This window comes from Elgaria multicarinata, chromosome 12, assembly GCF_023053635.1.
Source record: "Elgaria multicarinata webbii isolate HBS135686 ecotype San Diego chromosome 12, rElgMul1.1.pri, whole genome shotgun sequence".
Taxonomy (NCBI): domain Eukaryota; kingdom Metazoa; phylum Chordata; class Lepidosauria; order Squamata; family Anguidae; genus Elgaria; species Elgaria multicarinata.
In genome coordinates this window covers 1,432,143-1,444,130 of record NC_086182.1, presented here as the reverse complement: position 1 = coordinate 1,444,130, position 11,988 = coordinate 1,432,143, and the positions used below count along the sequence as shown (strand labels likewise).

At 46.3% G+C, this 11,988-nt stretch overlaps 1 protein-coding gene across 1 annotated transcript; it reads right to left on the bottom strand.

Moving 5' to 3' along the window:
- Positions 1-1,923: 1,923 nt before the first annotated feature.
- Positions 1,924-11,988, bottom strand: C12H2orf68 (chromosome 12 C2orf68 homolog). Its single transcript, XM_063139269.1, has 4 exons — positions 11,807-11,988; positions 9,740-9,855; positions 9,334-9,479; positions 1,924-3,001 (listed from the first exon to the last, which is right to left on the bottom strand). Exons 1-4 carry the CDS (start codon positions 11,911-11,913, stop codon positions 2,879-2,881), a joined length of 492 nt encoding a protein of 163 aa, XP_062995339.1. The 5' UTR covers positions 11,914-11,988; the 3' UTR covers positions 1,924-2,878.

The following is an 11,988-nucleotide window of genomic DNA, read 5'->3' as shown; positions in this document are numbered from 1 at the left end:
GCTGTTCCGGCCCGTTTTTTGCAATATGCGCTATGCACGGAACGGGTATAGGAACGCAGTGTGTTTGGACATTTTGTGGCTTATTGCATCCCTGCCATGGAGTTAAGTGTGACTGGGGAGTTTGGTTGATATCGCTTGTTCAGAAGTGGCCATTCTGGCCATCCCATTCTGTTCCGGATGTTGTTTTGGGAGTTCTGGGGTTAATAGTGATATAATATTGCAATGGTTTTATTCCTAAAATATTGTTCCCAAGTGTTGCTAACACATGCCCCTGTTTTTGGTATGGTTTTTTTTAATATAATGCAGTCGTTCCAGCCTGTTCCGTTCCGGCTTTTACACCATCCCATAAATGCGCATCATTTTACATTTGCTTACATTGTCCTGCGTTGGCCATTTGGATGCCCATTCTCTCAATTTGGAGGCATTTCCAACCCCTTTTTGTTTTAACCAATCTAACTAATTTGGTGTTATCAGTAAACGTGGCAACTTCACCGCTTACTCCTGATTCCAGATAATTTCTGAACAAGTTAAAAAGCCCTGTTCCCAATGCAGTTCCTTGTGGGACCCCAATGTTTACACCCCTCCGTTGCAAGAATTGACCATTTGTTGTTTGTTGGGGTGGGGGGAGGGTAGAACCTCTTTCAGCCGGAGACCGAATTCCCTTTCAGAGCAGGTTTCAGGGCAGCATTCCAGCGGGGGTGGAGACAACAGCGGAAAGGGCCAGGGCAAACGGGCCAGCAATTTCAGCTTAGAGTTCTTAGTACCAGTAATGTTAGCATAGAAGCAGCATTTCGCCCTCTGAGATGAGGAAACTGGAACACCTGCAAAACCACCAAAAATTCAGTGGTTGAGGGAAAGGGGCTGAGGCCAGCGGACATCTCCATCCAGAGGACCCCGGAGGGCTGGATTGGGACCCCAGGAGGGTCAGTTTTGGGCCCCGAGCTTGAAGTTCTACACCCCTGCTTTATTCCTACTCTCTAACCAGTTACTGACCCATAAGAGTTACTGGTCCTCTTATTCCCTGACTGATTAGTTTGCTCAGGAGTCTTTGGTGAGGACTTTGTCAAAAGCTTTTTAAAAGTCTGAGTAAATAATATCTACGAACTCATTCTTATTCATCTGCTTGTTGACACTCTCAAAGAATTGTACTGATTTTGAAGTACCGTATCAGATTTTCATCTATATAACTTCTCTATCGTAGATGCCCCTTTGCAAGGGCCTGGCCCTGAGAAGTGGCCTATAAATACATTAAATAAATAAATCATTGGCATCTTCAGCTCAAAGGGTTCAAGACAGCAGGGGGATGGGAAAGAGCTTTCTGGGCCTGAGACCCTGGGGAGCTGCTGCCAGACAGAAGCAGCCACTGGGCAAATAGTCTAAGCTGTTATGAAGCAGCCTCCCATTTCTATAGTCACAAAGTAGATTTTAACATAAACATGGTTGCAAGTTGGATATTTTATATGAATCCCGTAATAATTGGAATATAAAAGGAGACAATGACCTGGTTCGTGTGTAACACCACAGGACCCTTCCATCTGCTGGCCACTTCTTTGCATCCACTTTGCTAAACAACCCAGGAATGCTTCGTATCGCGATGGTTAGTTGTGATGTTTGAACCCGACAGTTGTGATGTTGAGGGGTTCAAACTCTGTGGTTCAAACAATCCAGACAGCCAGGTTCAGGCATCACAACTAGCGCCCCAAGAATAGAGCCTTTCTGGGTTGCTTAGCAAAGAGGATTGAGGCCACTCGCTCATGCTTGACCCTATGGGTTGCCTTTATGTGCAAACCAGGCCTAAGAATTGCATCAGGAAACACAGGAAGCTGGAAAGATTTGTACATTCCATGGGGAGAGGAACGGGGGCAGCATACAGAACAAATCCCAGGATTCTGCTCTTCGATGCAGCAAAGGACTAACAGGAACTGCAAGTTGCATGTGTTTATTTACAATAATCTGCCATGTTTCTGAACGTGTGTTTTTAGTGAGAAGTGTACAACACACCAGCATCCCAGCCTCAGAAGATTCCAGCAAAGGCCAAATTAAGCCCAACAACTTCACATCCTATCAATGCCAACCAGTCAACCTATGCACCCTTATTTTCTACTGGGGTAGGAAGTTCTACTGGCTGATCTGAAAGCAAGATACTAGAGGATGACATATGCAAGTCTGGACCAGGCGCATGCCACAGAAGGCTTGTGAACACCCACAGCCCCTGAACAGCCAATGCCTCCTGCACTGCCCAGCAGCCGTCTCTCCATTACTCTTTGTAGACTGCCTCCCCCACAACGTAATGCAGGGTTATATCACAATCATCTTAGGGAATTCTAGCAGTAAATTGGCTCCTGCAGGTTCTGACCCAGGCAGATGGGGGAGAATGTTCCAAGTGCTCTCCCCAGTGCTAATAGTTAGGTTCAGGTACCTTTCATCTGCAGGAAAGTTGTTGAACAGTGATGTGATTGTCCGCCTTGGCCTGAATTGCCTAATTTCTAAAGATACAATAGCCAGCAGCTTAGCTACTCACAAAAGAGGCTAGTAGGGTAGGTGATGAGACCTACCTAAGGGCTCTAAGGAGTCATCTGACCAGGTTTCAGCGGAACTAATCCTTTCTGTGTAGCTCTCCCAACCAGACCCACCAGAGATGATCTCCCTGCAGCCACTGCTCCTTCAACCCCTCATCTAGGACACAGACAACCATGTCTCAGCCATTACTAGGAAGGAGGCAGAGGTGGAACCACGAAGGACGGTGCTTCCTTATGCCAGTAACAGGGTCCAGCTAATGCCCTGACCCTCCTGAAGCTTCCAAGCCAGCAGTCATGGGACAAGTTTCCCTAAAGTATTTCCCAGCTAAGCAGACAGTACAGGCCTCCCTGTGAAGTCATCAGCGCTTCACCTGCCGCTTCTCCAATTCCTCCTGCACCCGCTGCCTCAGGGCCTCACGCAAAGCCGGTTCCAGCTGGTTTTGGGCACTGACTTTCTCAACCACCTCATCTGGATCATTGTCCTGCATGAAGGAATAAAGAGCCAATTAAGAAAGGATTTGGTGTAAAACATCTGTGCCCAGGGGATGATAGACAAGCAGGGAAACTTCTGGAATCAAATCCAAGGAATTCCCCCACCCCCCATGCAGACTCACACCCCTGGAATCACTGGTTGGACGCTCATAGGTAACCATTCCTTGGGGTCCTACCTTTCAAAAGCCCCTTGGGAACTAGCCAGGTAAGAAAAAAGACAACTAAAGGAAGTGAGGAAGCTGCCTTATTTGGAGTCAGACGCTTGGCCCATCTCAATGACAGTGACTGGCAGCCATGGCGCTCAGGGTTTCAGCAGGAGTTTTCCTAGCCCTGATTGGAGATGGCAGGACTTGAACCTGGGACCTTTTGCATGCAAAGAAAGTGCTCTACCACAGAGCCACAGCCCCTACCCTAAGAGAGGAGGGCTAACAGAGGTGTATGGTGTGGAGAAAGTGGGAAGAGGGGCTTTTCTTCCTCTCCAGTCATAATACTAGAACTTGGAGGGGTGAGCCAGCCCAGTGAAATTGATAATCTTGCAAGGCACTTTGAATTTGTTTATAAAGGACTGAGCAAGGGGTTGGATTCAATGGCCTAAGTGACCCCTTCCATCTCTTGATTCTATGAAAAGCAGAGTAGGAATTTCTAAATAAATAATTTATGGAATTTGCTGACAAGAAGACTTAGATGGCTTGAAAAAGGGAGTGGACAGATCAAAACAATATGAATCTAGCAATGGCTAGTATCACGATGGCTGTATGGCACCTCCTGCCTCTGAGAACCAATTCCTGCCCTGCTGCTGGGCTTCCTGGAGGCATCTGGATGGCTGTTGTGGAGAACCAGATGATGGGCTACATGGGCCTTGGGTCAGCTTTAGTTTCTCAAAAGTTTTGTCCTCGTCTTCTCCTTGATTGGGTGATCAGTAGTAGACAATGGAATCAGTTACCTAGGGAGGTTGTGGGCTCTCCCACACTAGAGGCCTTCAAGAGGCAGCTGGACAGCCATCTCTCAGGGATGCTTTAGGGTGGATTCTAAGAGCCCTTTAGGGTGAAGGGGGAGTGGCCTGATTGTCAGTTGGACTCAGCAATCAGTGCCTAATTGCTGTTGATTGTTGTTGATTGTTGTTGGCATTTCAGTGACCTCATTCTGGTTCCTGACTTGGAGCTAAGCAGAAGCAGGGAAGAGCAGCTGGCCCAGCTCAAGTAGGAGCTATAAAAGTAAGCCAGATTCCCAGGGAGCGAGCGAACAGGGAGCGAGCTAACAGGAAGAGCAAACAGGAGTTTGACAGGGGGGGTCAAGGGGGAGGCCTCTTAAAAAATAAATAAAATAATAAAAAATAAAAATAAAAAAGAGGTGGAAAAAAAAAAAAAGAAAAACATAAAGAGAAAAAAACCCCACAAAACCACCACCAAACAAAAGCAAAAAAACCCCAAAAGATTACTTTCCCTTAAGACATCCTCATATAGTTGTGTACCTTCAGAGAGGACACAACAAAGCAAAGGCAATTCTACTATAATCAAAAAGGAAAAAAACCAAAGCAGAAATCGACAATATGGATGGAAAGGAGTCCCTAGAGGTGGTGACCTGCAAAGGGTGTGCAATGTTCGTGTTTCTGCCTGAGCTCAACATGGCGTATACCTGCAACAAGTGCAAGCTGGTGGCACTTTTGGAAGAAAAAGTGAGGGGACTTGAGCAGCGAGTGTCCACCCTCCAAGGAATAAGAGAAGTCGAGGAGTTCTTAGACCGAACGGTGGAACTGCAACAGCAACAAGAAGCACATGAGATTGAAGAACAACAGCCAGCTGAAGCCGAAGTGGAATATGCTGAGGGGAGGAAAGCCAATGAAGAGGAAACTCCTTGGAAAAGAGTGACAGTTAGGAGAGGAGGAATTAGAGGGCGTTCTGCACCGGTGGGGCCATTGGAGTTAAGCAACCGCTTTCAGCTTCTGGAGAATGAGACTGAAGGACAGTTTGCAGAGGAGGAAGTACAGGAGACACCATGCAACAGTGACCAAGGGACAGAAGGTAGGTCAACCAAGAAGAAGTGAAGAGTAGTCGTTGTGGGAGACTCCCTGCTGTGTGGGATTGAAACCCAAGTATGTCGTGAAGACCCATGGACTCGCCAGGTGTGCTGTCTCCCTGGAGCACAGATTAGAGATGTGACTGAAAGGTTACCGAAGCTCATAAAGACAACGGACACATACCCCTTTCTTCTCATCCATGTGGGAACAAATGATGTCGCCAAGCAGAGCTACGAAGAAATCATTTCAGACTTTGAAGTTCTGGGAAGGAAACTGAAGAACTTTGGGGCCCAGGTAGTTTTCTCATCCATCCTCCCGGTTCTTGGAAGAGGATTAGAAAGGGAAAGAAAAATACTCCGGATGAACGACTGGCTTCGAAGGTGGTGCTGTCGTGAGAGTTTTGGATTCTGGGACCACGGGCTACGCTACTTGGAACATGGACTGCTGGCAAGGGATGGGTTGCACCTCACAAGGGCTGGAAAGAATGAGTTCGGCCACAGCATGAAGAACTTGATCAGGAGGGCTTTAAACTGAATCTTACAGGGGTGGGAGACGTAAATTTTGAGGCAACAATGGATGAAGGCCAATGCACCACAGTACAGAGAACAGCTCCAACAGTGTCCCAAAATAGTGTCTTCAACAAGGTAGGAACAAAGCCAGACTATAAAACACATGGTCTTCGATGTCTATATACTATATACTGTATTTCGTAATTGTGTTTTAAACTGTTGGGTGTTTTACTGTGGTTTTAATTTTTGTGAACCGCCCAGAGAGCTTCGGCTATTGGGCGGTATAGAAATGTAATAAATAAATAAATAAATAAATAAATATTTATTAATTTATTTATTAAATAAATATTTATTAATTTATTAAATAAATAAATAAATAAATATACTAATGCCCAGAGCATGGGAAACAAACAGAATGAACTTGAACTCTTATTACATGAAGGCAAATACGACTTGATAGGTATAACTGAAACTTGGTGGGATGACTCCCATGACTGGAATATAGCAATTGAAGGATATAACTTGTTCAAAAAGAACAGAAGAAATAGAAAAGGAGGTGGAGTTGCACTATATGTTAAAAATACCTATCCCTGCACAGAAATACAGGCGGATGAGATTGGGAGCCCCGTCGAGAGCGTCTGGATTAAAATAAATGGGGCTAGGAATAAAAAGAATATGATAATCGGAGTCTACTACCGACCACCCAATCAAGGAGAAGACGAGGATGAAACTTTTGAGAAACAAATTACCAGTGTTTCAAGGAAGTGTGATGTAGTAGTGATGGGGGACTTCAATTACCCTGATATCTGTTGGGAGACCATTACTGCCAAAAGCAGCCCTTCCAAGAAATTCCTGACATGTATGGGTGATAACTTTCTCCTACAGAAAGTGGTGGAAGGAACTAGAGGATCGGCAATCCTTGACTTGTTATTGACCAATAGGGATGACTTAGTGGATAAAGTGGCAGTTACAGAAACTCTGGGGGAAAGTGACCACGTCATACTTGAATTCTTGATTATGAAGGAGACAAAAGTCGAGTGTAGCCATACACGTACTCTGGATTTTAGGAAAGCTGATTTTAATAAACTCAGAACTATAATAAGTAAGGTCCCGTGGAAAATGAGCCTAATGAGAAAAGGAGTGCAGGATGGGTGGGAGTATCTAAAAAATGAAATTTTAAAGGCACAGTTACAAACAATTCCAACAAGAAGAAAAGATAGAAGACAACAGAGGAAACCAATGTGGCTCCACAAAAAGCTTATTGATGAACTGAAAACAAAAAGGGATACATATAGGAAGTGGAAGGAAGGCCAGGCTACAAAAGAAGAGTACAGACAAGTGGCGCAGAAGTGCCGAAATGGCGTCAGGAAGGCTAAAGCTGTGAATGAGCTGAGATTAGCGAGGGATGCTAAAAGCAATAAGAAGGCTTTCTTCAGATACGTGAGTAGTAAAAGACAGAGGAAAGAAATGGTGGTTCAACTGCTTAATGAGGATGGCAAATTGATAACAGATGACAAAGAAAAGGCTGAAGTGCTCAATTCCTACTTTGCCTCGGTCTTCTCCCAAAAGCGGGTCTATGACCCCCCTGGAAAAAGTGAAGCAGAAGTTGAGGGGGCAGGATTGCAGTTTGAGATTGATAAAGAAATGGTCAAAGAACACCTAATTTCCTTGAATGAGTTCAAATCTCCAGGGCCCGATGAACTGCATCCAAGAGTAATGAAGGAGCTAGCGGAAGAACTCTCAGAACCTTTGTCTATTATCTTTGCAAAATCATGGAAGACGGGTGAGGTGCCGGATGACTGGAGGAGGGCTAACGTTGTCCCTATCTTCAAAAAGGGCAAAAAGGAGGAACCTGGGAACTACAGACCAGTCAGTCTGACATCCATCCCTGGGAAAATTTTGGAGCAGATTATAAAGAAGTCAATCTGTAAACACCTTGAAATCAATGCAGTGATTACTAGAAGCCAACATGGATTTGTCAGGAACAAATCCTGTCAGACTAATTTGATCTCATTTTTTGATAGGATAACCTCCCTTGTGGACTGTGGGAATGCTGTGGACGTCATATATCTTGACTTCAGCAAAGCTTTTGACAAAGTACCACATGACATTCTGATTAACAAACTAGCTAAAAGTGGGCTAGATGGAACAACTATTAGGTGGATCCACAGTTGGCTACAGAATCGGATTCAAAGAGTATTTATCAATGGAACCTTCTCAAATTGGGGAGAGGCAACGAGTGGGGTGCCGCAGGGCTCAGTCCTGGGCCCAGTGCTCGTCAACATTTTTATTAATGATTTGGACGAGGAGGTGCAGGGAACGCTGATCAAATCTGCAGATGACACAAAATTGGGTGGGATAGCTAATACCCTGGAAGACAGAAACAAACTTCAAAGTGATCTTGATAGGCTGGAGTGCTGGGCTGAAAACAACAGAATGAAATTTAATAGGGATAAATGCCAAGTTCTACATTTAGGGAATAGAAACCAAATGCACAGTTACAAGATGGGGGACACTTGGCTCAGCAATACTACAAACGAGAAGGATCTTGGAATTGTTGTAGATCACAAGCTGAATATAAGCCAACAGTGCGATATGGCTGCAAGAAAGGCAAATGCTATTTTGGGCTGCATTAATAGAAGTATAGCTTCCAAATCACGTGAGGTACTGGTTCCTCTCTATTCGGCCCTGGTTAGGCCTCATCTAGAGTATTGCGTCCAGTTCTGGGCTCCACAATTCAAGAAGGACGCAGACAAGCTGGAGCGTGTTCAGAAGAGAGCAACCAGGATGATCAGACGTCTAGAAACAAAGCCCTATGAAGAGAGACTGAAAGAACTGGGCATGTTTAGCCTGGAGAAGAGAAGATTGAGGGGAGACATGATAGCACTCTTCAAATACTTAAAAGGTTGTCACACAGAGGAGGGCCAGGATCTCTTCTCGATCCTCCCAGAGTGCAGGACACGGAATAACGGACTCAAGTTAAAGGAAGCCAGATTCCGGCTGGACATCAGGAAAAACTTCCTGACTGTTAGAGCAGTGTGACAATGGAATCAGCTACCTAGGGAGGTTGTGGGCTCTCCCACACTAGAGGCATTCAAGAGGCAGCTGGACAACCATCTGTCAGGGATGCTTTAGGGTGGATTCCTGCATTGAGCAGGGGGTTGGACTCGATGGCCTTGTAGGCCCCTTCCAACTCTGCTATTCTATGATTCTATGATTCCTGCATTGAATGGGCTGGACTCAATGGCCTTATAGGCCCCTTCCAACTCTACTATTCTGTGATTCTATCAAATCTATGGATCACTTGGGGAAAGGAACCACGTAATAGACATGACAATGGCAATGCAACCAGGAAGTGCAGGAGAGGCAATGCAGAAAGGTCAGGTGTCACCAAAGCCTCACAGACCATACGCTCCATCAAAGTGCATCAATATGGCTTGGCTAATCTACACTGGACAGACTGGCACTATAATTATAAAGTCAGAAAAATTGCCAGAAGCCAGGTCTTTATTAAGATGAGAGGACAAACATGAAAAATACTGGAATGAAATTGTTTAGCAGTCATGTTGCCTGAGTTCTCTGTAATAATTGAGTGAATGAGTGATGTCAATTCTAGGAAGACCGCTAATGCAGAAGCAACTAATCATTTCCCCCCTTTTTCTTTACAGTGTTCAGTGTTTTGTATTTGTTATTTACCTGTGAGTTCCAGCAAAAGATCACACTTGTTCCCCTGGTAGTCATAAAATATGGCTTCCCAATTCCTGGTTTGCTGCAGCCACACCAGGCAGCCACATACCTGGTGCACAACAATTGAGGTGATCTTGCCACTGTCATCCTCATACTCCAGGCAGAAGACAGCCGGTCCGTTGGGGTCTGGTTCCGTACTGGAGCTGCTCTCACTGGACCCCTCATACTCAAGGCCAGATGTGGTTTCTGCTTTACCTGAAAAGCAAAGAGCAAATGCCAGGGGAGGTGGCTGTTTTTCTCATGGGTTGGTATCTACATATAAAGGCAGCCCCAGTCAATGTCCACCCCATCCTGCTGTGTTGTTATAATCTGTAGAACAGTGCCCTGTTCTCTGGAGTACTTAGCATAATGATTAATGCAGGCCTGGGAAAAGACATCACTCTTTGCCAGCATAATTGTCAGTAATTAACAGAAGTACAGGAAGATGGACAAGATGTAAGGTTGATAGAACTCACTTCTCCAACTGGGGTGATAGACCTGCTGATCTGGTTTCCTGGGCCGAGCCGGGGCTGGCGTGTGCCTTTTCTTCACCTTCTCCTTAGCTTGCTTCATCTCCCTGTCGTAGTCATCCCTGGAGAGGAAATGCGAGGACAACTTTTTCATGCGACACTTTGAAGAAGCTAAAACGTTGCTGGCTTGCTTGGATGAAATCAGATTTTGTCCTCTGGGATCCTCACATTGTTCCCCTCACCCCATTTGTGTAAACTCTTAATTATTCTGATAACAGACAGAATTCTTTGGCTGAAAATGTCACTTTCATCAAAAATACCTCACACAAGTTTGGCCGAAAATGTTCCCTTTGTTCTTGATCCCTGCACAAAGCTAAAAACAACAACAACAAAAAAGGGATGGATGTATCAACTGGTCCTCTTTATTAACTATTGAAACAATTTAGGGCACAATCCTATGCAAGTTGTGACAGAAAAGCGACCTACACCACCAGTGTTCCCCACTGAGCATGGCTGGCTGGGGAATGCGTCTGTCTAAACATGCATAGGGTTGCACTCCAAATGCTATTTGAGAGATTTTTAACCTGCCTTTTGGAGCACACTGCCCTCACAAAAAAGGCTTACAATAGTACAAAAACATTAACAATTAAACACACACCAGAAGCAGCATGTGTTAATGGTTACGTTCCAAATGGAGACTGGGATAAATAAGTCTTTAGGTGTTTGCTCATTTTTAAAACTAGCAGTATCTCTCTGGGGACTGAGATAGAAAGTGTGGGGCTACCACTGAAAAAGCCCTGTCCCTAGTACCTAATGGCCCTTGTTGTTGGGCCGGAGGATAGGGGCCTTTGGGCAAGCAGTTGCAAACTGAGCAGCATCTTTCCTTCCATTGATGAGGAATAATGGCTGAACTACATGTTACTTTAAAAGCGTTGGTTGAAGTGACATCAGGGGTTAAACAAATCCTAAATGTGCAGTTTGTATCAGAAGCGCAACATTCAGGGAAATTGCCTTCCACAATTTCAACAAAAAATGCTCAACCCCCACACTGGAAACAGTGATGGACAAAAGTTCCTATTGGCACCAGTTGTAACGTCAGTAAAAAAAACCAAAAACCCTCCCTAATGCTTTGGTTTAAAAACTGTAGTCCTAGTTGTAAGTGATACATTTAAAGTTAGGCAGCTACATTTTTGTTTGTACTGTTTAATAATTGTGCTGTGCAATTCTATATTTACTTGGTAGCAACTTCCATTCCATTCAATGGGATTTGCACGCTAGTATTTCTTAGTAAATGAGCATGGAGTTGCAGCCTTAGCACTGGACCAGATTTCAGTCTGGTTTTATTGAATGTACTTCCTACAACCAGGGTGGCATAGTGGTTAGAGTGTTGGACTGGGACTTTGCACATCGCGGTTCTAGTCCACAGTCAGCCATGTAGCAACTTTGGGCCAGTCACTGACTCGTGAGGATAAAATGGAGAGGAGGAAGAGGAAGGCCGTGGGAGCTGCTTTAGGTTCCTCGCAAAAGCAAAAAAAGGGGTGATATAAATGTAATGGTAATAACGCGACATAAGGGCACACCATTGGCACATGTGAGTTCGCATTCTTATATGGCGATGATACCGATCCATGCTACCAGCGTTACTGGGATCGCATATGGAGAGTGCACCGAACTCTCGGAAAGCGTAATGGAAACAGGAGCGCGAGTTCTGCAGTCGTTCACCAGCACCCCAAGGGAGAGTTGCTGGAGCCGCCGCCGCCGCCGCCCACGGTACTCTGCGCCCGGCGGGGGGCGGGCAGGCAGGCAGGCTCGCTGTGCCCTGGGGCTTCCTCCCATGGAAGCGCGCAGAAAAAGCAGCTGAGCGACCCCTCCGCCACTCGGCGGCTCGAAGCCTCCTGTGGCCACGGCCTCAGCAATGGGGGCTGCAGGGGGGCGGGGGCTGGCGCAGCCGCGAGGGTCGGGGAGGAGGGCGGGCTGCCCAGAAATAAAATCGGCGGCGGCGGCAGACACCCCCCCCCCCGCCCCGGCAGGTCGGCGGGCTCCGGGTCCCCTTCGGCTGCGAGGCGGCAGTACCTGGCGATCTGGTTGCGCCGGATATGCCGCACGAAGCCGTGGCTCATGTCCAGGCGCCCTCCGGGCCGGCAGCCGCCCCAAGCCGCGCTGCCCCGCTCCGCGTCCATCGAAGCCTCCGCTCAGCCTCCGGCACCCGACGGGGAGGGAGGAACCCCGGCACGGCTGGCGAGGCGAGGCGAGGC